This window comes from Megalops cyprinoides, chromosome 6, assembly GCF_013368585.1.
Source record: "Megalops cyprinoides isolate fMegCyp1 chromosome 6, fMegCyp1.pri, whole genome shotgun sequence".
Lineage (NCBI taxonomy): Eukaryota > Metazoa > Chordata > Actinopteri > Elopiformes > Megalopidae > Megalops > Megalops cyprinoides.
The window spans coordinates 17,922,320-17,944,614 of NC_050588.1; the positions used below are offsets into that span (position 1 = coordinate 17,922,320).

The following is a 22,295-nucleotide window of genomic DNA, read 5'->3' on the forward strand; positions in this document are numbered from 1 at the left end:
ACAATATATTCATTCATACTGTGAATGGTGAAAGCAGAGTAAAACACAAAGGGAGTTTGTAAATGCAAAATGCCATCAGTTTTCACTTCTGTGAAACATTGATAGGAAGTAGAGGGAAGAGAAAGCCCCTGAGAGTTACTCCCCAAACAGGCGGAGTTGGGAGGAGTTCTGGCGCTCACAGACAGTGGCTGTACTGGACGACGCTCTCATGTATGGTGTCTCTGACAGCAGTAACGGTACGTTCCAGATCAGCCAGCTCCACCTTCTGCTCCTGCATTCTCTTCTCGTTCTGTCGGAACTTCCTCTCCAGCTCTAAGCAAAACACCATGTCAAAAATATGGGGGAACACAGCCAGGAAAATGGCTCAGTTCAGAAGAAATACAATCATGAAGCTTGTAATAGAGGGCTATCTGGGACATTCACTGTGATTGGTCTGATTCCAGACTAAATTTAAAATTTAGACACTGTGATAAGTCACATGTATAATTCAGTTACTTATCAGGATTAATCAAATGAACAGATACAGCCCCATAACAAACAAAAAGAAGAAGGTGATGTTTTCTTAGCACAAACTTGGTGAAGTGAAGTGAAATCAGCTGTGATGTACTGAGAAGGCAAATGCTTTAAAATGACAGCAATGTTCAGCCTGGGTTAGTGATTCTGAGCCTGTTTCTGTGTGGGTGGATGGCATAGGGAGATGCAGTATAGCAGTGTGGGTGGATGGCATGAGGATGTGCAGTATGGCGGTGTGGGTGTACCCTGCAGTGTCTCCATGTGCTCAGCAGCTCTCTTCAGCAGGTCTCTGGCCTGCTGCTGGATCTCTCTTGCCCTCTCGGTCACATCCCCCAGCCTCTGTGCCCCGACGCTATCTTGGAGCTCTGCCCGTTTTGCCTGGGCCTCCTCCAGGTCCTGTCAAAGGAAATACACACACACACCTGACAAGTGCTACAGATGGGTAACTGACAGGCTGCAGCAGGAGTGAATGAAGTCACTGTACTAGCAGGACTGGCAGAGAGGTGAGGGGCTGCAGATGCAGAGTCAGTTCTGGGGATCATGTCTATGTGTTGTACTGTACAGTACCAATCAATAGTTTTGACACATGATCACTATTACTATTTTGCACATTTTAGAGTAATTGTAAAAACATCAACACTATGAAAGTCTATGAAACCTATGAAATATCAAAGGTATCTCATGTTTTAGTTTCTTCAAAGTAACCAACAAATGTTTTTTTATAAAATAAGTTCTTTGGGAAATAAATTCATACATAGGCATCAACTTCACTATTTATATTCGTCTAAGAAACAAATATCAGGCATTTAAGCATGAGTCTTTAGATCTTTGAATGTCTTTGAATGGAAGTTTCCCATTATCTTAATCAGGTGTGTCCAAACACTTGACTGGTACTGTACATCTTCAGAGAAGTAATAAAAATCAAGCTTCTGATGAAAATGTGAGGTTTATCTAAGTGTGTGGAGGACATAGGGACTATTCCTAGTACCCAATCAACAGTGTTTACTAGCTGCTATCGTGTGCATTCGACCATGTTCTGCACACCTTATCCAGGTGGCTGAGGGCCTGGGTGGTTCTGTGAGCTCTGTCTTGGGCATTATGTGCCGTCTCCTGGTTCTGATCTGTTTTGTTGCGCAGCAACTCTGTCTCCTTTGACAAGCTGGTGATGCGATGCATGGCAGACATCTCTCTGCTCTCCAAGTCCAGGACAGTGTCCTTCACCTGAACACAGTGTCGAGGAGAGAGGGGCAGAGAAAGAGGGAAAGTGGGAGAGAGAGAGGAGAATCACAAAACACTGTCATGTTCATTTTTCATACTCTTTACCAGTTAAAAAGGTATTTACATTTTTTAGCAACACAAATGGATGTTTGTCATGCCAACAGATTAACTGAACTGAGAGAGGAAGAAAGAGGGAGAGAAAGAGAGAGAGGGACAGAGGCAGAGACAATTATTTTTAAAAACTTGTACAGTTTCAATTTTGTTGAATTGTGGTTTGGTCCTATGGTTGAATACTGTAAATGTCTTGGCTATTTATGTGTACAAGTACTTTTTGCCTTCAAAACATTGTTTTGAACAGTGTCAATAAAGCATATATAAATTTAGGAAAGAGAAAAAAGGAAGAGAAAGTAAAATGAGGAAGGGAAAGAGAAAGACGAGGCGAAAGAGTATGGAGGCGAGGCGTATCAAGCAGAGAACTGAATAGAAGTTACGCCAGTAATGGAAGAATGAGGTTTCATTAACCCCAGAATGGGTGAAGCTACTCTGGATTATCAGCAGACCATATCTGAACAAATAAACTATTCTGCTATATAGATTAAAGCCTTTGTATTGGTTTGTACAAGGTAGTAATGAACAGCTCTACCCATTGTGGTGTTTCTGAAGCCTAACCTGACAATCGCTATTTTTTCACCAAAACAATTTGTGAAACCACATGCTGTTGGGCCCCATGATTGTTCTGCTACCACTAGAGGGAGTACCGTGCTAGTGGCCTTGCTGATGCTGCTGAGGTTCTTGCGGTTTCTCTTCAGGGCCTTCTCTGCCGAACTGATGACCTTTAATGTGGTGTTCAGTGCCAGCCTGGTGTGGCGGGCAGTGTCCATCATTCCATTCGCACGCATCCTACAGAAGGCAGGGCATCGCCACTCAGTCACTCACACACCTGAGCACACCTGGAAAAGCACCTTAAAGCAACGCACACACTGGAACCAGGAACACATATCTCTGTGCACACTTGTACATGTGTGCATCCACTTCATTTGTTGTCCAGTGGTGTGTCTGTCTCCTCCCTCTCCCTCCCTCTTCCTTTTTGTCCACTCTCGCTCTGTCTTTTACTCCCCCCTCCCGTCCCCCCACCTCCCCTCTCTCTCTCATTCCCTTTCTCTCTCTGTTTCACACACACACACACACACACACACACACACACACACACACACTCGCTCCCTCTCTTACTCTGCATCCTGGGCCCCATTCAGCAGTTCCTCTGCCTGGTGGAGATGGTGTGAGGTGTTGTTGAAGATGCTCCTAATGTGGGTGAGGTTGGAGATTCTGCTCTGGATCTCTTGATCCATGTGGGCCCAAGTGCTGACATTTGCAGGCAGGGAGATTGCCAGGACCTGCTGGGCCACCATGTGGATGCTGTCTGGGTCTGCCCCTTCGTCTGTACGTGGGAGGGGAAGAGCCATCTTTATCAACCATCTCAGTCCTCATCATCAGCATCACAGTCCTCCCAATCACCATAACTGCACCCCTCATCATCATCATCATCATCATCTTCATCATCTTCATTGCCATGGTGTGAGTCCAACTGTAGACATGCACCTTTCAGTTTATGGTTTCCAGTTTCTGGTTTAATTCATACTAAATTGAATTAATACTACTTAAGTGTGATATTGGTCATTTTTGAAAAGATGTTGCATAAACTCTTACAACTTTTCATGTTTCTTTCAGTCAGTATTCCACGTACAACTATTGATGTATAAAATAACATGCCACAATCTAACATCAATGGAACAGAATTACTCCAGTCAAAGAAGCAAAGATAAACATGAAACAATTTGATGTCAGACAGACAAAAAGAAAACTAACCAGAGAGGAAGTTCCGGATTGTGGATATCAGGTCTCTTAGCTCTTTATTGGAGGCTCTGTAGAAGTTTCTCTTTTCCCCTGCTGTCTGCAGCGTCCCTGTGATCTTCATCCTCACACCTTCACTCATCATCTCAACGTCCTGCAGCTGGAGAGACCAGCACTTTGGTCCACACACATACTCATACACACGTGTCTACGAATATGCACGAGCGCACATACATGTAAACATATGGATGCACATACACACATGTATATATTCACACACACACACACACACACATACAGTATACACACGCATACACATGCACACACATGCACACATGCACACATGTGTGCGCACACACTCACATGTAGGCATATACACACACATCTTACTTCCAGGTATTTTTTTTTAAATAAAAACAGACGAACCTCCTTGGCCACGCCCTGCAGCTCCTTGCTGGTGGTCGTGATGCGGTTGGTGACATTTGTAACCTGCGCCTGGGCCCTGGCGGTCTCACTCACAATCCTGCCACATCCATCCCCTCCGCAAAACCTGTGCCCCCAATCATCATGACAACCCCTATCCCTGTTTCCATGGTCACCACACACCTGATGAGAGAGGAACGGGTCAGGAGATCAGTGCCCTTTTTTTGTGCCACTGTTCTGGCCTCCCAGGGGTGGGACCCCCTTCATAAACCAAAAGCTTGCACAATAGGATCAGAGACAGGGAAATACTGGTATTCTGTTGGATACAGACATAAGAGCTGTATTCTCAGACTCCTGTCCAAACTCTCAGCGTGCTGGTTCCACTTGCCTCAATCTTATCACAGACACCAGGAAGAACATGAAAATGGCTAAACTCTTTTAGGATCTGTCCTTAAGATTTCTAGCCTGAACGCAGGGATGGATTTTCAGTCACACAGTGAGTCTCAGTAGGATAATCTTAAGACCCCTCAGCTAGCTGGAGCCCATTGCTGCATGTGCATGTGTCATGTGTCACAGCCAAGACACATGACAATAAAGACAATCCTACTTGCTCACTACACTGGTGGTGATGAGTATAGTGATGATGATTATGATTATTATAATGATGATGGTGATGTTGATGATAACGATATTGACGAGGATGGTGATGCCCTCACCTTGTGGCTCAGGTCTTGTACCCCCTCGCCCAGGTCGTGGACTTTGATCTGCAGCTGCATCAGCTCTCTTCTTTGGGTGGCGGTGCTGAGCTGGAACCCATTCCGCCGGTCAGAGAGTAGGTCCTCAGCTTGTTCCCGCATGTCCTGGGACAGCTCCATAACGCTGCCTGATCCCCACACCAAGACTCTGCTCCTCCATTCTGCAGCCAGAGACTCTCGATGGTGCTCCCAGACCAAACCAAACTGATCTAGTGTAGGTGGGGTGGAATTAAACAGACACCAATAAAAGATCACAGATAATAAGGGGTAACAATGAGAGTGTTCTCAGTGTGTTCATGAGTGTTCTCAGAGTGGGGGGGGGGTTTACCTGCAAACGTGGTGCTGAGGGGGTAGGTCTGCAGGCGCACCAGTGTAGCGTTAATGTCCTGGAGCTCACTTTGCACCAGGGTCAAGCTCTGCAGCAGTGCCCCATCCCTTTCCACTGTGCGAGCCAACTCCCCGGTAACACCCATGGCCTGCCTGTCAATCATCACAGTCTCTGCCCTGACACACAACAATGGGAAAAACACTTCAGTCGGCACCATATTCTCACACTGTCTCTCATACACACACTCACACTCACATACTGTCCCATTCTGAGACTCACACACACTACCTCATTCTGAGCTCTCTCTTATATACATACGTGTGCACGCGCGCACACACACACACACAGAGTCCCATTCAGAGTCTCTCTCTCTCACTCACATACACACAAATATACATACACAGTGTCACTCTGAGTCTCTCGCACACACAGTGTCCTATTCCACGTACATACACACACAGTCCTATTGAGTCACACACTCACACTCACACACACACACACACAAACATAAACACAAACACAAACACAAGCACACACACTGTGTCTCCATCACAGGTAGTGAAGTTCTACCTCAGGTCATCAGTAGACTGGCTGAGCAGCTGGTGACGCCTCTCATGTTCTCTGCCGGGGTCTGGGATGAGAGCCAGTCTCCTCTCCAGATCCCTGACACGGTCATGGGTGGCCCCACGCGTGACCCCTCGTGTGAGACTCCTCTGGAAGCTCATGACAGCGTGCTGGGCACGGTCCAAGTCCTGCTGCAACTGACACACGCTGTCGTCCCATTGGTCAAAGCAGGGGTGGCAGCGCACACACTTTGGGAAACTCCCCGTGAAACTGCGGGCGCACTCATCACAGTGCTGTCCTGCCACCCCCTCCCGGCACTGGCATTCCCCTGTTGCCCGGTCGCACTGCAGTGACTCTGACCCCAAGGGGTGACACTGGCACTCTGAAGAAATACACAGAGACGTCATGAAGGAGGACACAGGCCACCTCGGCCAAATGCTGCGACCTCCATATTTATTCACACCCTTGATAAAAAAGTTTTAAAAGGATAATTGGACAGAGGGCACGCATGTAAGCAACTACTACTGCTAGGCCAGTGAATTATTTTAATGGCTTGCTTCAGTGCAGGACCTCCTCCAGACAGCTAACACAGGTTGCTGTCAAAAGCCTCACATTGGAAAACTGTCACTGTTTACATCAACGTTCACTATGAAGTTATGCTAATGTTATAGTGGCCACCAAGTCTATACTTGTATGGTTTTGTCTCTATTGGATTTTTGATGCCATACAGAATATTTAAGCACTTCAACATCCTTGCATCAACCTTTACAAATGTTTTGCCAGTCAGTTACATTCTGTGTAGAATGTGTAGTATGGCAAAACACATCACACTCTGTAAAGGTCATAAACAGAATTGTCTCTGTGGCAGAGCTGATGTTGGTCTTGAATGTGAATCCAGGTATCACTGCATTTCCATGGGGCAGAAGGAATACACTCCTTGTTACCTCTGCAATCCTCCTGAGGGTCTCCCCAGTAGTTATGCTCACACTCAGAGCACGTTCTCCCTCCGAACCCTGGCCGGCACTCACACTGTCCACTGAACTAGACAGAGAGGAGGCAGAACCTTACAGGAAGCATCGCACAGGATTCATAGTGTTAATGAGCAGGGTTTGTAAACCAAAGGTCGATGACTCCACTCCTCAGTGGGCCATTGCTGTTGTAAACATGGGCATGGTATACAACTCAAATTGCTTCAGTAAATATGCAACTGTATAAAGTATGAAAACCATATTCGGAACTAAAGGAAATGCACTGGATAGCATAAACGACGCACCATATTGCATCGGAGTCCAGCAGAGTTTTGAGGATGGCAGTCGCATGCCTCGCAGCCTCGCTCTCTCCCGAAGTTCCAGTGGTGGGGGGCGCATTCGTTGCAGGAGTGCCCCCCCACATTGTCCCGGCAAGGGCACGCCCCGGTCTGCTGGTCACAGTGACACAGACCTCCACTGCAGCGAGATGGCAGGGTCCCTGCCACCACACAACTACAGCCTGCACACAGGACAGGAAACGCATCGTTATGAATAGGCTGGACAGGACAGGAAACGCATCATCAGACATGGGTGGGAATAGGACAAGAAACACTGAACTTGAGTGAATGAAATGCTGCAAAAACACTAGAGGTACTCACGCTTGCAGTCCTGCGCCAGTGCGTTGCCATAGTAACCCAGGCTGCACGAGCCGCACAAAGGGCCGTCTGTGTTGTACAGACACTTCAGGCACTGCCCTGTTCGAGGGTCACACGACCCAGGATCCTGGAGATCAATATTGTTATTGCACCGGCATGGGTGGCACTGTCCACCCTGCCTTTCTGGCTCCCCGAAATACCCAGGGGAACAGCGATCACAGCGAGGGCCTGGCCAAAACATGGGAAAGAGGAGAGGAGGGGGAGGGTCGTAAGTACTGCTTCTCATGCCTTTCTTCTTAACCTCCTTCACAGTACGGATGTCCTCACTCCTGCACACCTGCACTCACCCTGGTAGCCCTGTCTGCAATGGCACACAATCTGGTTGGATGTGGGCTCGAGGTGGCAGGTGTCTGCATTGGAGTGACCACTTCCTGGGAACCCCGGGCAGGGACATGGGCGGCAGTGGTCCCCTGACCCCAGTACAGGGTTTCCATAGAAACCATTCATACACCTAGGGCCAGGAAGGTGTAGGGGATAGAAGGACTGTTAGTGTTCTTCCCAATAGACAGGATTCATCCCCTTAATATCATCGCATATATTGGCTACATTTAATCACTTCTTTAAATTTGTATTTCATAAATTTGCGTTTTTTCATCTTTTCCTGCAATGAACTTCATAAGCGAATGATCTTACACCAAATATTTCAAGAAACAGTAAGAATGTGATCACAATGTGAGGCTCACCCACAACCTTATCTTGTGTTGCTCACATCACCTCCATCCCGCCCCGATCCCACCTGCCTCCTCACTGTCCCTTGCCCTATAATCAAACCTCATCCTTACAAAAGCATTACCCCACAGAAACACCAGCACCTGCCCTGCCCATCCCCCCTGCCCCCCCGTCGCTGAACCCTCACCTGTCACACAGGTGTCCTGTGGTGTGGTCCCTGCAGTCCTGGCAGGCACCTGTCTGAGGGTGGCAGTGGTCGGCGTGCCCGTTACACTGGCATGGCTGGCAGCTGGGGAAGCTCCAGTGGCCCGGCTTGCAGGCATCGCACTGACGCCCGGATACCCCCGGGCGGCACGAACACTGGCCTGACACGGAGTGACACTGGGGGCTGAGGGAGCCGTGGGCGTGGCACTCACAGGCTACGGAAATAGGACGGGGTGGGAGACACACACTATAGGTCAACAGCAGGTCAGTGGTGATTAAGGGCTTATTCTGGGTTGCTGGGTGTGGGATTACAAACTGGTTAAACACAACACCTACAGGTGACTAACATGGCATACCCTCTATCATGGATTTTGATACAAAAAATGTACCACCTGAGACAGATAAAATGTACTTTATGTTAGCATTTCTCAAATACTTATGGATAAATGTTGTATGAATAATTGAATTAATAGGGCTATAACAGTTCATAATGTGAATGCCTGAACAAGTAGGCTGTAAGAGGTGTGTGTTGTATGAATGACTTTATTAGCCGGCTGTAATAGGTATGTGCTGTTTGAATGACCAGCTGTAAAACTACTGTTTTGAGAGAGGGACTGAAACGGCAGGCTGTAACAGCGGTTTTGTGAGAATGACTGGGTAAAGCAGGCAGTAACAGGAGTGTACTGTGTGACTGATTGATGAGTGAAGGTGGACCTCACCGATGCAGCCACGCGGTCCGAAACCAAACGCTCCTGCTGCACACGTATCACAGCGGCGGCCCACCACGCTGGGCTTACACTGGCACTGACCGCCGACCCTGGCACATTCCGCAGAGAGGGAGCCCTGGGGGTCACACAGACACGCTGTGTGTGGGGGGGTGGGGGGGGGGGGGCAGGGGGGGATGAAGCATTTATTTCACATAGTCAGAGTTCATACCAGCACTCTGAGGAGGTCTTTCATTTTTGTGTTTGTGCTTCCTCGTAGGCATTAGAAGAGAGGGGCTTAAAGCCACCAGAACAATGGAGGAGCTAGCACATGTGTGTGCCACAACCGCAACAGAACCGCAACCGCTAAATTCTACCATGAACCCCGCTCTGAACGCCACCATGAGCCCTCCTCTGAACCCTGCACTGAACCCCCAGTGCAAAGAAAATTTAGACCAATCCGGTTTGGAAAATCACATGTCATTGGCAAGGGTTTTCCTCTATATTTCCCAGTAATTTACATCCGTGAAGCAGTTGTGTGACAGAGTGATTAGGCAGCTGATTGGCTGTGAGCGGGACGCGCAGCCATGCGCTGTGGTGTCGGGGCGAGGGACACTCACGCAGGGCGCCGTCGTGCAACATGGCGGAAATGCTGCAGGTGAGGCTGGAGCACACCTGCGTCAGCGCAGGCGGGGCCGTGGGCGCAGTCAGGAAAGACTCTAGACACATGTAGCGCCGCATGTCCTCACGGCGCTGAGTAGAGGTGGAGTCGTTGCCTTGGAAACCCGGTAGTTCTGTGTACCTGGGGACCAGTACCACCTGTGGATGGAGGGAAAGGAGGTTTATTATTATTAATTCCTCATCCATTGAGACTAACATAGTGTATTCCCTTCATATGAATGGGTAAACACTGATGGAGCTCAAGTAATGTAGCTTATAATGTCACCCCGAGGATTCAAATCAGACGAGCTGCAAAACATTCAAGCCTCACTGAATTCTGTGCTGTCCTGCTGCACTTCTGTTTTCACCCAGGAGAGGGCACTCTGTGTGATATACCTGTATTTATTCCATACCCAAAGAGTCTGTCAGACCTCACTTTCACATGAACAGATAACACAAACCTTTACTGCAAAAAACTCACTTATCACACTCAATTCACATGTATTATCCCATACTCATATGTATTATGAATTAAAAGGTTATGCTTCTGGTGGTCTTGCTAAATGGGATATGTAGTTTGTAGAGGAGCTCTCAGCATTAATCTATCTGTGGAGAGAGACAGTGCCACATTCACATACCGAGTCACTGAGGAGGTAAGCGTTGACTTGTCTCTGGGTGGCGCCCCGACGCTGGAAGCGAATTGCTACCGTGTATCTGTTCTTTGGCTCGAAGCAGAAGGGCCGAGATGTCTGCATGTACCTGATACAGGGAGTGTGCAGGGTTGCAGAGACAGGATAGAATATACTCATGCTTACCTTCCATATATAAATATATCAAAGCCTTATCATATCACATAAAAAGCTGATTTCAAAAAATAATCAAGTGTCTTAATATATCAACTACATTTTTATATAGTTTATAATCTACACTCTAATTTATAATCTACACTCTAACTACCTATGTATTGTGCTCTACCTGTGGAATGGCCAGCAAGCTCATGCAAAACTTAACAAGGATATTAAGAGACACATGGATACAGCGACAGTGTAGCGACTTGTCATAGCAGTGGAGTGCATAACAGTATAAAGCAATGTACTGAAGCTGAGTAGGATGGACAAGAAGATACCTGCCCCCTCCTCCACACACACACATACACACACACACACACACACACACACACGCACACACACACACACACACACACACGCTGCACAGGGAGAGAGCTGATCATTCCAGGGCTGCTATTTTTGCACAGCACATAGACCAGTCCTGTCTAGTTGTACGTCTCAGCTGTGGTCAGAGGTCACAGATGCCTCTGTGTAATTATGAGGCTTAGACTTCAGTGCTGACACAAGGAATCTGCCGCAGGGGTCTAGGTTTTGGAAAGTGCAAAGGTCACCAGCACTTAACCAAATAACATGTATAAGCTCATTTCAAACACATTTTAAAATGACTGCATGATGAGGCAATGCTGTAGTAGAGACATCAATCTTTTGCCAGTGAGGTGTTTTTACACAACACCACAGACCGCTCACCTGAGAGACAATGTCCTCACCATTTCCTGATCTCCACAACCATATTTCCCACCTTCACTGCTACACTTTGTAGCAAATGTATTTGAGTTTGAGTACAGACTGATAACATATGTTTGAGTTTGAGTGCAGTAGGCACCTTCTGTTGTGGGGCAGATTGACTGTGTATGTTTGAGTTTGAGTGCAGTAGGCACCTTCTGTTGTGGGGCAGATTGACTGTGTACATCTGTTCTGAGGGCAGTACGTTTCCACAGCGTAGGCTGGAGGGCAGCAGTACAGATGAAATGCTGACAATGGCCTCCCAATCTTCCATTGACTGATGGGAGAGAGACAGACAGGAAATGAAGACAGAGTCAGACAGAATATTGAAACAGAGGCAGACAGGAAATGTTTCAGGCACAGGTTTCCTCAGTGCTTTTGATGTGGAAGTTTTCAGCATAAAATAAGAGCGCCTACCTCTGGCTCATATCGAAGAATGATGTCATACTCCATGGGGAAGGGGACATTGTCAATGGTGAAGACAAGGCCAGCACCATCTCTGACTCTGACCAATCCTGAACCTGTCCAGCTGACCGTGTGACCTGAATGCATCTCCCTGTCAACACGTGTCACATCTGGCTAGAAATGAGTACAGCACATGTTATTATTTCTTCTTCACAAAGACCTCATAATGTATTGCAACATTCTCTTTCACTTCACACTACACACCATAACATTTTTTTCCTGTCACTATGTGAGACATCCCCCAAAGTAAATCTCTGAGTAAAAGCAGTGATCTGTTTGAAAAGTCATTGGTTAATGACAGACACATAGCCTGAGGGCCACCAGAGGGGGCGAGCACCTGTGTTCCTGCTGCAGAGGTCAGAGTGTTGCTACTTTCTGCATGGCTCTCACTGGAGGAGGGGAGGTCACAGCATTCCAAAGTGACAGTAAAGATAGTAAATTACTATGTGACGGTGTGTGTGTGTGTGTGTGTGTGCGTGTGTGTGTGTGCATGTGTATATAATGTACAAAAGCAAGTTTATTTGATTGTTTCCTATAATCTAGAGACATTTGCACCTCAAAGTCAATATAATTAATTATTTAAAAGTAAACAGTCAATTCACCCTGAGGTGAGACAGATAAAGACAGGAGCAAGGAGAGAGAAAGACAGACAGAGAGAGGGAGGGAGAGGAAGAACTAACTTGTAATTGACCCTCAGTTCAGAAATATGGCCACAAGGAAAAACCTCAGGGTTTGTTTTTGTGGCTTAATGCTGAGCAGATTCTTTGCAGGATGTGTAAATCCCCTGGATGGCTAACACTGTTCACTAAGCCAAGTACAGTAGCCAATCAGCAGATGTGTAGCTTGATCCATTTTTGAAAAATGCCCCTGGATTTTCCATTACCGCCTGCTGCAGATGGTTGATGCATCTCAGTGCTGCCCTCTGCTGCTGATCTGTGGTAATGTGCAATTGGTTGTCAAGACGCTCCATACAACTAGTCTCAGCCTGGGGTCTTGGCTGTCCCTGTTGGGGCCAGATGGGGAGGAGAGGTTATAGGTAGTTAAGGAGGATATTGCTGGTTCATGTTGCATTCAACAATCTGAGGTGTCAGATGGTATAAGGGATAATCAGTCGTTTTTATTTGGAGGATCTCATCAAGGTTGGTCTCATCAAGAAGAGGGCTATGTTTCAGAATAGAGAAGCTTGGTGGGTTGTTCAAGAAGACAAAGCCAAATGCAAGTCACATGAACATGTAATCAGAATTGTTTACTCAGTCTCATACGCCATAGCTCTACCTTCATTTATGTTTGCAACTAATCCTGAATGCAGCTGCATGACTTGCCTAAAACCTCCCTAAACGTAGTCAAGTCACACTCCTCTTCACCTCCGTTCACCGGTTTCCTGTTATCACTCACATCAAGTTCAAAACCTTGGCGATTACATACAGAACAGTGAATGAGACAGCGGCCTCGTACCTACAATCAGTCTTTAAATCATACGTACTGGCCAGATCACTATGCTCTGCAGTCTTGTGGCGACTGACTGTCCTGTCCCAATGGGGTCGCTCCTTTTAGCCACAATGCCTATCTGTTCTGGTCCCCCAGTGATGGAATGAACTTCCCACAGGGGTTCAGGACTACAGTATCACTGGCTATCTTCTGATGCAGACTGAAGACCCATGCAGACTGTATCTTGGTTCTACCTCAATCCCCACTCCCTCACATCTGCTCCTTGTATCAGTTGCTGCTTATTTTATGTATAGTACGGCAATGTGTTATGGATACTGTGATCCAGTGACTGTGATGTATGGTAGTGTGTGTACTTAGCTTCCCTTAGTTTCTAGGCTGTCTAATTTCAGGTTAGCACAGTAGCACAATTTCAGGTTAACTTGTGGTAGTGTTTCAACAGAGTTGTGTTCACACTCACTGGTCTGAGAGTGTTGTTAGCCTGACGTGACACTTGTTCTTTTAACTTGAATGGATACACTTCTGTTCCCTTGTGCTGAAAGTCGATCTGGATAAGAACATTGATCTCTATATCATCTGCATCACCTCGGATTTGATCCACCCACAATAAAGATCTGTGCATCTGCGCACAATGTTGCACATCATGAAGGCCTCACACACCTCCAGTCTTGAGAGAGGTACTGCTCACCGGAAGGGTGGTGCTTGCAGGGGAGTGACCAATGGCGTCCTCTGCTTCGTATCTGTAGAAGTCCAGCGGAGCGCAGAAATACCCTGACTGCACCTCTGAACACTGCCGGCCATGGAGGTGTGGACGACAGTCACACTGCCCGCTGTCTGTCATGCATCTGACGGACAGACAAAGGGAAACGCAGAAAGACACAAAGAGGCCCCACAGAGACACCAGAGAGACATACAGAGACACCACAGAGACACAGAGATACTACAGAGGTTTAGAGAGCAGTATCTGTGACTGTATGCTCAATGAGTGGTACCTGTAAGAGTTTGCTCAGTGAGTGGGTGGTGTCATGGGGTACCTGTTACTGTATGCTCCCCCGAAGTCACAGTCACATGACCTGCAGCCCCACATTTGGAAACTCAGTCCCCAGTACTCTGGCTATAGCAGGGGAAAAAGTCAGCACCTTACAATTACTTACAATTACATCATTACCAAATTAATTTTCAGTTCCTACAAAATGTTCTAAAAATTTGAACAACATGAGTGATAAAATCACAGATTAATAAGATAATGAAAAGATAAATTACCTGAAACAAAATAGGAGGATTATTCCTAAATAACCTCTCTAGGCATATTACAAAGTGGCTGAGTTCTCATTTCATACATATCTCTATCCCATTATGTCTTGTAAACTGCTATCACCAGGTCAGCCTGTGGCTGACTGACAGATTGATTGACAAGAGGATTAAATGCAGTACTAATTGAGACTGCTCATGTTCAGCGCACACACAGAGAGCACTGATGAAAAGTGTTCATGTTCTTACCATACATTGGTCACAGTTGAGACCGGTGACATGTCTCTTGCAGGAGCAGACTCCACTGACCTGGTCACAAAGCAACCCCCCTGACACAGTCCCTTGCTGGTCACATCTACAGGCTAGAGGACACACACATACACACACACACACACACACACACGCACACAGTGGCTTTTAGGATCATTAAGAAAATTTATTACTGCTACTACTTGTCTACACCGTTTCCATGAAATCCGACACATCTCACAGCTGTTTCATGCCAGCCTGGAGAAACAGCCTCTGCTCTGAGTGCGTAAATCACTCCCCAATTCCCCCTCCCTTCATAAGACCTCTACAGGCTTCCTTCGGCTCGAGGAACTCTATGATCTTGTCACTCATTCTGGCAGCATTGCAGATTTCAGCGACACTCACGCTGGCAACCCTGTGGGTCCGTCTGGCTGAGGCCGAAGAATCCGTCCCTGCAGGAGTCGCAGCGTATGCCCCTCACATTCTGCTTGCAGCGGCACTGCCCTGCGATTATTCCCACGCCTAGATCAGTGTGGGTGTCACACGCCCCTCCCTCCAGAGAGCCCGCAGGATCACAGTCACATGCTGGGGGGGGGTCAAGAATGGAGCGAGAGAAGATAATTACAAATGTACTGTATTATACTATTACCAAATTACTGACCCTTTAATATTCCTCCAACTTTTCAAACTCCAAACTCTTGTGCTCAGCATTTAAGAAGTCATTTGTGTAACAATGAGCTGATGAATGGAGCATAGTGAGTGTCTGCTGGATTCCGCAGGCAGGGGAGAGTGTGAGTCCTGATTGGCTGGCAGACTCACGAACGCATGCATCTGGGCGCCTTATGTCACGTGCAGGGTGCTGGTAGTAGAAGGCCTTGCACATCTCACAGTTGCGGCCCGCTGTGTTGTGGAGACAGTTATCACAGACCCCACCGCTGGTGTTCCGTGAGGCAAGGTACACTGCCATGTCGAAGTGACACTGCCTGGAGTGGCCGTTGCAGTTGCATTCTGGGAGTACAAAAGCGCAGAGATATATCTGGTCACCTGTAGCCTGAGCTCTCTAGTTGGCTAGTTTTGTTTTAAACTGTTGGCTAATGCACACATAAATGGAGCAGACAGAACCTCACCATGTGTGAGTGTGAGTGAGTTTCCCACTGCGTGTTTGTGTCAGAGAATTAGTGTTTCACTGTGTGTACAGAGAGTGAAAATCTTGCCGTGTGTGTATGAGAGAGTATCTTGTTGTGAGTTTGATAGTGAGTATCATGTCTGCATGAAAGTGGATATCATGCCGTATGCATGCATGGGTGAGTGTGTGTCTGTGTGAGTGAGTATCTTGCTGTGTGTATGAGACAGTGAGTATCTGCTGTGTGTATGTAAGAGATTGAGAATCTCGCTGTGCATGTGTGAGTGAGTATCTCTGAAGCGGACAGGGCTTACCCCTGCAGGTATGGGGCATGTGTGTCTCGGCAGGTCTCCAGGGCAGGTCATTATAGAAGTCCCTGCAGCGCTCGCAGTTCAGCCCGTCCGTGTTGTGCTTGCATACGCAGCGTCCATGAACCTGTCGGGACGAATCAAAATTCACTACCTTGGCTGAGTAATGAGATCTGTACTAGTCTGAAGCACTGCTTTTCAGGAAGTCAACAGGGGACACAAGGACGGGCCCTTTGGTATGTCTCCATGGTGACAGCTTCGTGTCACTCAAACTTTCTGTAAACAGGATGTTCCTGGAAATGCGTTTAGCTGTACTTTTCCCATAAAAAACATTGGACAACTACACTACCAGTTACACTGTGTTGCTCAGCATAAAATATATTTCAAAATACATAATGCATAGTTTAAAGGTATTGTGATCACTTATTAATATGAATGTCCAGTGTGCACAGTTTGAAGACAATATAAAAAAGTCGTATTTTTCAGGAGTAACTGCATGAATGGCCACACCCTGCCCTGCAGTCACTCTGTTGCGTGATGATTAATTATGTACAGACTAAATCAGTCCGTCATATCAAAATAAAATTCCCAGTTTTTATGCCTTTACAGTAACACCCAATGTAACACTTTATGACTGGTTGCTTCACTTGCTCACAGCCATTAAGCCCTTTTAATAAGCAGAACTGACTTGCTGTTGATGTTTGTGGACCGTGTGTGTGTGTGTGTGTGTGTGTGTGTGTGTGTATGAGTGTGTGTTTCAGCTTGTGCACACACCATGCCAGCCTCGCTGCTTAGGGCAAAGGCGTCCACAGGTGCGCATTCGGAGGCGTGGCCATAGCAGAAGCAGCTCCCACGAACCACCAGCTCATAGAGCGAGTAATAGTACTTCTGCTGCACTTCCGCACGCCCATCCAACAGGCTGTCCCCCAGGGTGTGCAGCCCGGTGAAATTAATACGCAGGTTGGTGATCCGGAGCAAGTCTGGAGTAGGGAGGAGGGGGGGTGAGAGACAGAGGGAGAGAGAGGGGGAGAGAGGGGGAGATAGCGTGGGGGAGAGAGGGACACAAAAACAGACATAAAGAGAACAAAGCTGTTTTCATTTTTTTCTTTTGTGACTGACAGCAAATAACTAAGTTTTGCACTAGGGATGTAATGATATATCCAATTTCATGATATCACGATAAAAAAATGTCTTGGTGCCGTCGTGGGACTGTGACGAAATCTACCAGGATATTACATGGTTATTTCGCTAGTATAGCTGTGTTCTACTGTCTCTCCTTGTCGAAAAATGCAATTGTACATACATAGTTCAGTCATTCCTTGCCAAAGACAATACATGCCAATTTTTGCACATGCTTAGGCCATGGCTGGCTACTTTTATTTTATATATTAAAGACGGAAAGCAGAAGCACTTTAGGTTAAAAGGAAAAACAAATTTTAAATGAGTAAAAAATGCTGATTTATTGTTTAATAAAGGACATTTTTTCAAGTCATCATTTTTCTTCGTTTTTTAATACCGTGATAAATATCGTATTGTGGACTTTTTATTGTGGTATTATCGTACCGTGAGTTTTTGGTATTGTTACATCACTAGTAATGACATGTCTGAAGCTGTTATCAGTTACTTTTATTTTACAGATGTTGTCATGATTCCGCAGTCTGCCTGTATTCGTCGATCTGACATCATTAAAAAAACATTCATCACTCACCTTGAATCTGAAGACTGTATGGGTCTTTGACATCAATGACTGGGTCAAGTACTTTATATATGACCTGGGGGGAGAGAGAGTGACAGAAAGAGCACCAGAGATGGAAAGTGAGAGAGATCAGTCAGAGTGACCCTCATATTGAGTGTCTGACCTGAGCCACAGGCCTGTAAAATAAATCAGAGAAAGTGACGAAAGTCCCATTCTGAATGCCTGCACCGCCCACCTCTCCTTGTGTGGATGGCTCCAGCTCAGAGTAGCGTTCCTCACAGATGATGTCATCACTGCTCTGCAGGGCACGAGCTGGAATGGACGGAAATGTCCTGGTGCAGTTGTGGGAGAAGTAACGGTAGGGCTTCCAGGATTGGCCAAAATCCGCTGAACGCTCGATCAACATGGCTGCTGGTCGGAACGTCTTTAGAGTGATGAAGGGGGGATTGTGGGTAATAGAACAAGATGGTAGCACAGGATGGAGCTGATTCTCAGAGTAAAAACAACCTCTACCAATACAATAAATACAGTAACAAGAATACTCTTACCTGAGTTTTCCCACGAATAACATTTACCCATACACACACACACACACACACACACACACACACACACACACAAACAAACAAACATTCACTTACTCAATCACTCACATACACAAACCTTAAACTTCATGATGAGGTGAGTAAAGTGGAACTGTGCTTCCAGGTCCAGGCGGATACTGACTTTCTCCTCACCTGTGAAGAAATACTATATTATCACCTAGTTACTGTAAATAATTATATCACTCTTTCCCTATGTCCAGGGAGATTCCCAATGCTGCTACAGTCTTTAAATCTTTCACACAGAGAGTTGGACACGGAGTTATAAAGAGACACAACAGAGAAACAGAAACACACCATTTGCCGCTTGCCACCAGGTGGCGTCCCCATTGCGGTCTCTCAGGTAGATAATGTTTTCAATGCGATGGCTATTCCTGGCACTGTTGGGGTCGTAGGGCCTCCGGGAATCACACAGGAAGCACTTATTAGCCTCCTACAGGAAGCAGCAGGGCAAATGGGCAGTGTCAAGTTACCCGCCAAGGACATGGACAGGGCACTGCTACAGTGCATGCATAAGTATGTGTGTGTAAGAGTGTGTTCTCACCTGAAGATGACTGACAATGCAGTACTGCTCTGGACCCTGCAGGCCACAGGTGGAGGTGGCAGTCAGGTTTTGGGCTCGGCCAATGAGGAGGTTGCCTGTTGCTGGGTAACAGCTGCCCTCTGTACAGCCTGAAGGCAGGTCCTGTGTGGCCACGCCAACCGCTGTGGATATGACAGAGAGAGTATGGTCATGCCATCAATTTCCATGTTTCTATTGGTCTGAATTTCCCTGCTGTCAATATATGATTTAGGTCCTGTCTTTGGCTTTCATGGAGCCAAGCGACATGTACACTGTGACAGTGTATTTATGGAAGCGTTTACAGAGTGGCTGGTGTACAGTTTCTGTACGGCATAGGAATGGTGCAGAAGCAACCCCTGATGCTGGTTCTGATAGGACATGTGCAGACAAGGCTCAGCCATGTGTGTCAACTGCAGCTGAAACTCTGCTGAGATATTTAAACATACACAGGAAAGATTTGCTGTCTGTTAACAGGTTAAATTTCTAGAAGAAATTTAAAAATTACAGTACAGAACCTGTGAATTTTTGCACAGGGACTGCAGCATGCCCTTGCAGGCACTCACAGTTTGCAGAGCACAGCGCTGTATCAAATGAGAAGAGTTTCCCACCTCAGCGCGAAAGAGGCCAGACTCACCCAAAATCAAAATGCCAAAAAGTTCAGGCATTATGATGGCCATCCAGAGTCCATGACTGTCTGCCATTTCAGCAGTTAGAAACTGGAACCTGCATAACAGTCACATACAGGAAACACATACATTATATTACTGTATTACCTATTAGTTTAGCAGACTGATTACATATATTGCATTATCTTAGCTTCTGTGCATGCATAAAAGATCAAGTGCATCTATGCTTTCTTAAGCGTAAGGTTTTCAGAAGTCCTCAGACTTCTGGGCACTTACTGTACAATGATTGGACTGCAGTGACCGTGCGCAAATCAGTTCTATCTTCCTTCCTAAACAATTTTTAAGAAATCAAAGAGGACTATGCATACATGTTCAGCTCCATCTTTAAGGGACAGAGTCATGCTGGAAAGGGATGCCTCCACGCATGAGGGTGATCTCCTAAAATCCATTACCATTAGAAAAGCAGCATCTTACCCTGAAAGGCTGGAGCCTTTATTCTCTTTAAACCCCAAATGAACACTCTGTTACAGACTATAGAAAGCTGAGGGCCTCTCAAACACTCAGGCCCTTCAGAGGATTGTTCCCATCACCCCGGCAGCTCAGCCTTCACCAGAGGCACCCCTTTCCCACGGCAGGAAAGTGCACAGAATTCTAGAAATGCATCAATGGTGCTGTAGCACTAGCAACATTTTCTAGCTGCAATAATATTAAATGCACGCTGTGAAGATGGCAGGGCAGAACTGTCATACGGTTGATATAACATTTGTCTGTTGCACCCGAACAGCGTTGGCCAGTCATCTGAACAGCTTTGTGATGTGTTTTGTTCGGACAAAAGCAGCTTGAACTTCAGCTGCAATCATCATTAAAAAAAGACCAAACACCCCCACCCCATCTAAAACACACACTCTCTCTCTTATTCACAAACCACCCTGATGGGATCTAGGAGTCACTGGTTTAAATGTTAGTAAATGACAAGATCAGAGTTTATAGTACTAGTTTTCCTCTAATACAACATAGTGAAGTAAGAGAAAGAATGTGGGTACTTACTCTTCCTCTGCTCCTGTGCAACCAGGAATCACAAGCAATTTGTGCGTCTAAAAGAGTATGTGTATGCGTGTGTAAGAGACACAGAGTGTGTGCACTTAAACATTAAAATACTACCCACTTTGTAAAAGCTTAATGAATACAATCTGAATAACGTAGACCAGCCCGTATGCCCCGCCCCATGTACAGAGCATGTGAATGAACTAATGGCGATTCTTATTCAAATTGCCTTGTTAAACTGAGTCAAAGACATGGTTCTCCAGGCAGGCGTAACAGAACACAACTCTCTGAGGCAGGTCGACAAATAAGGACTGAAAATTCATTGGCCTGGAAGAAAAAAGACCTCCTAAAAGTCGAAACGTCCTGAAATGTCCAAGGTTGGCTTTCCCCTTCACAGCTATTATACGTCTTAAAAGGCATCAATTGTGGTGTTTTTCCCCCCTATATGGAGCATCACGTGAAGAGCATGTCACCGAATCGAGAAATAAATTAATTTACGAAAAATGGTGCTTCTTAATTTCTTTGAATTCAATGTAGTTTCTTCACTGTCTACCACACCAAATAAGATTCGTTTAAAAAATCCATACTAAACAAGTTCAGTTGGTGGAACTACTGTTGATCAATGTCACATCCCGCTTTCAACAATATACATGCATTTATGTTCTTTATTTTGTCAATCCTTATCAAAAGCTGTAGCGTGGGGAAAAAATCAAATGAGACTGAATTCATTTGAAATCTGAATTCTTATTATACAGAATGAATATAGACTTTGACAGACAACCTTACAAAGAGGATTTCCTAGAAAAACTACTTGAATTAGGTTGAAACAAATATATCTCTTTTTTAATAGCAAGGTCCTACATACACTGACGAATTGCCGGTATGTTAGGCTTACAATTTTTCAGCATGATTATTTTGTAACTCCATTTGAAATTACACAGCTGTGGAAAACAATTACTTCTTAAATTCAGACAGTGGCAAGCACTACAGTGAATTCACAAAAATCCTGAAGGTTTGTTTTGTGAAGTTAGCAGTTCGACAATAAAAATGTTGGAAAATTAGGTCTTACCTGTTGACAGACCCGCGTCCATTTACTTTAACCCTTCGATTCAATACTGGGTAAGGTCATAGACGTCTGCGATTTGACAATTCAGTTTCGGGCCGGAGGGAGGAGCAACGCTAAAAACTAGGAGTTTTAGGCTACTCTGTAAACACGATAGCAAGAAAGATTTGCAACAGGTAAACTGCGGGATAATCCTGGGAAAAAATAGGCCAGGAATATAAAAGGATTCAGTGCAATTCAGGTAACATTTAATGAAAAACAGTTTATCGGTCCGAGTACAACCCTCCTTCTAATACTACCTCTTCTAATTGCTAGCTGTTTTTGGTTTCCTTTTCTGTATCAAACCACTATTTCGATTTTGGTACAGTTATACCCGCGGATAACGTTGAGTTTCTATGACATTCTTTTTGAAGCGTATTGGGGGGTTTCGCTACTTAACTGCTGCATTGGTAACATCTAATGGATTGTTTCAAGGCATTTCACCCACTAATACACCGACAAAACGAGCTATTACTCCCCGAATCATATTGATCATGATAATGACAAGGAAAAATTATTGTGAAAAAAATTACATATATTACAGTCCAACAGGCAGCACTCCATAAAAAACGACACCCCTTCTACATATGTTGGGTTTTGGAAAGGGAATCATACTCTGTAACAAAAGATGCATGTTTCATTGTTATGTTTAGGCTGATGTCAAAATAAATGCTCAG

General features: G+C 45.8%; 1 protein-coding gene across 1 annotated transcript; it reads right to left on the bottom strand.

Annotated features, from left to right (window-relative positions):
* Positions 1–175: 175 nt before the first annotated feature.
* Positions 176–21,607, bottom strand: LOC118779000 (laminin subunit beta-1-like). The gene is made up of 34 exons (XM_036530810.1): positions 21,586–21,607; positions 18,829–18,989; positions 18,582–18,717; positions 18,346–18,419; positions 17,918–18,106; positions 17,695–17,758; positions 16,761–16,966; positions 15,993–16,113; positions 15,375–15,563; positions 14,961–15,140; positions 14,556–14,668; positions 14,090–14,169; positions 13,744–13,900; positions 12,493–12,612; positions 11,562–11,723; positions 11,300–11,421; positions 10,212–10,332; positions 9,534–9,732; positions 8,929–9,072; positions 8,193–8,424; positions 7,624–7,787; positions 7,280–7,504; positions 6,926–7,140; positions 6,597–6,693; positions 5,659–6,034; positions 5,089–5,264; positions 4,722–4,969; positions 4,009–4,188; positions 3,598–3,742; positions 2,962–3,169; positions 2,490–2,631; positions 1,558–1,734; positions 759–909; positions 176–312 (listed from the first exon to the last, which is right to left on the bottom strand). The coding sequence occupies exons 1-34, from the start codon at positions 21,605–21,607 to the stop codon at positions 176–178; spliced, it is 5,433 nt and encodes a 1,810-aa protein (XP_036386703.1).
* Positions 21,608–22,295: the final 688 nt, after the last annotated feature.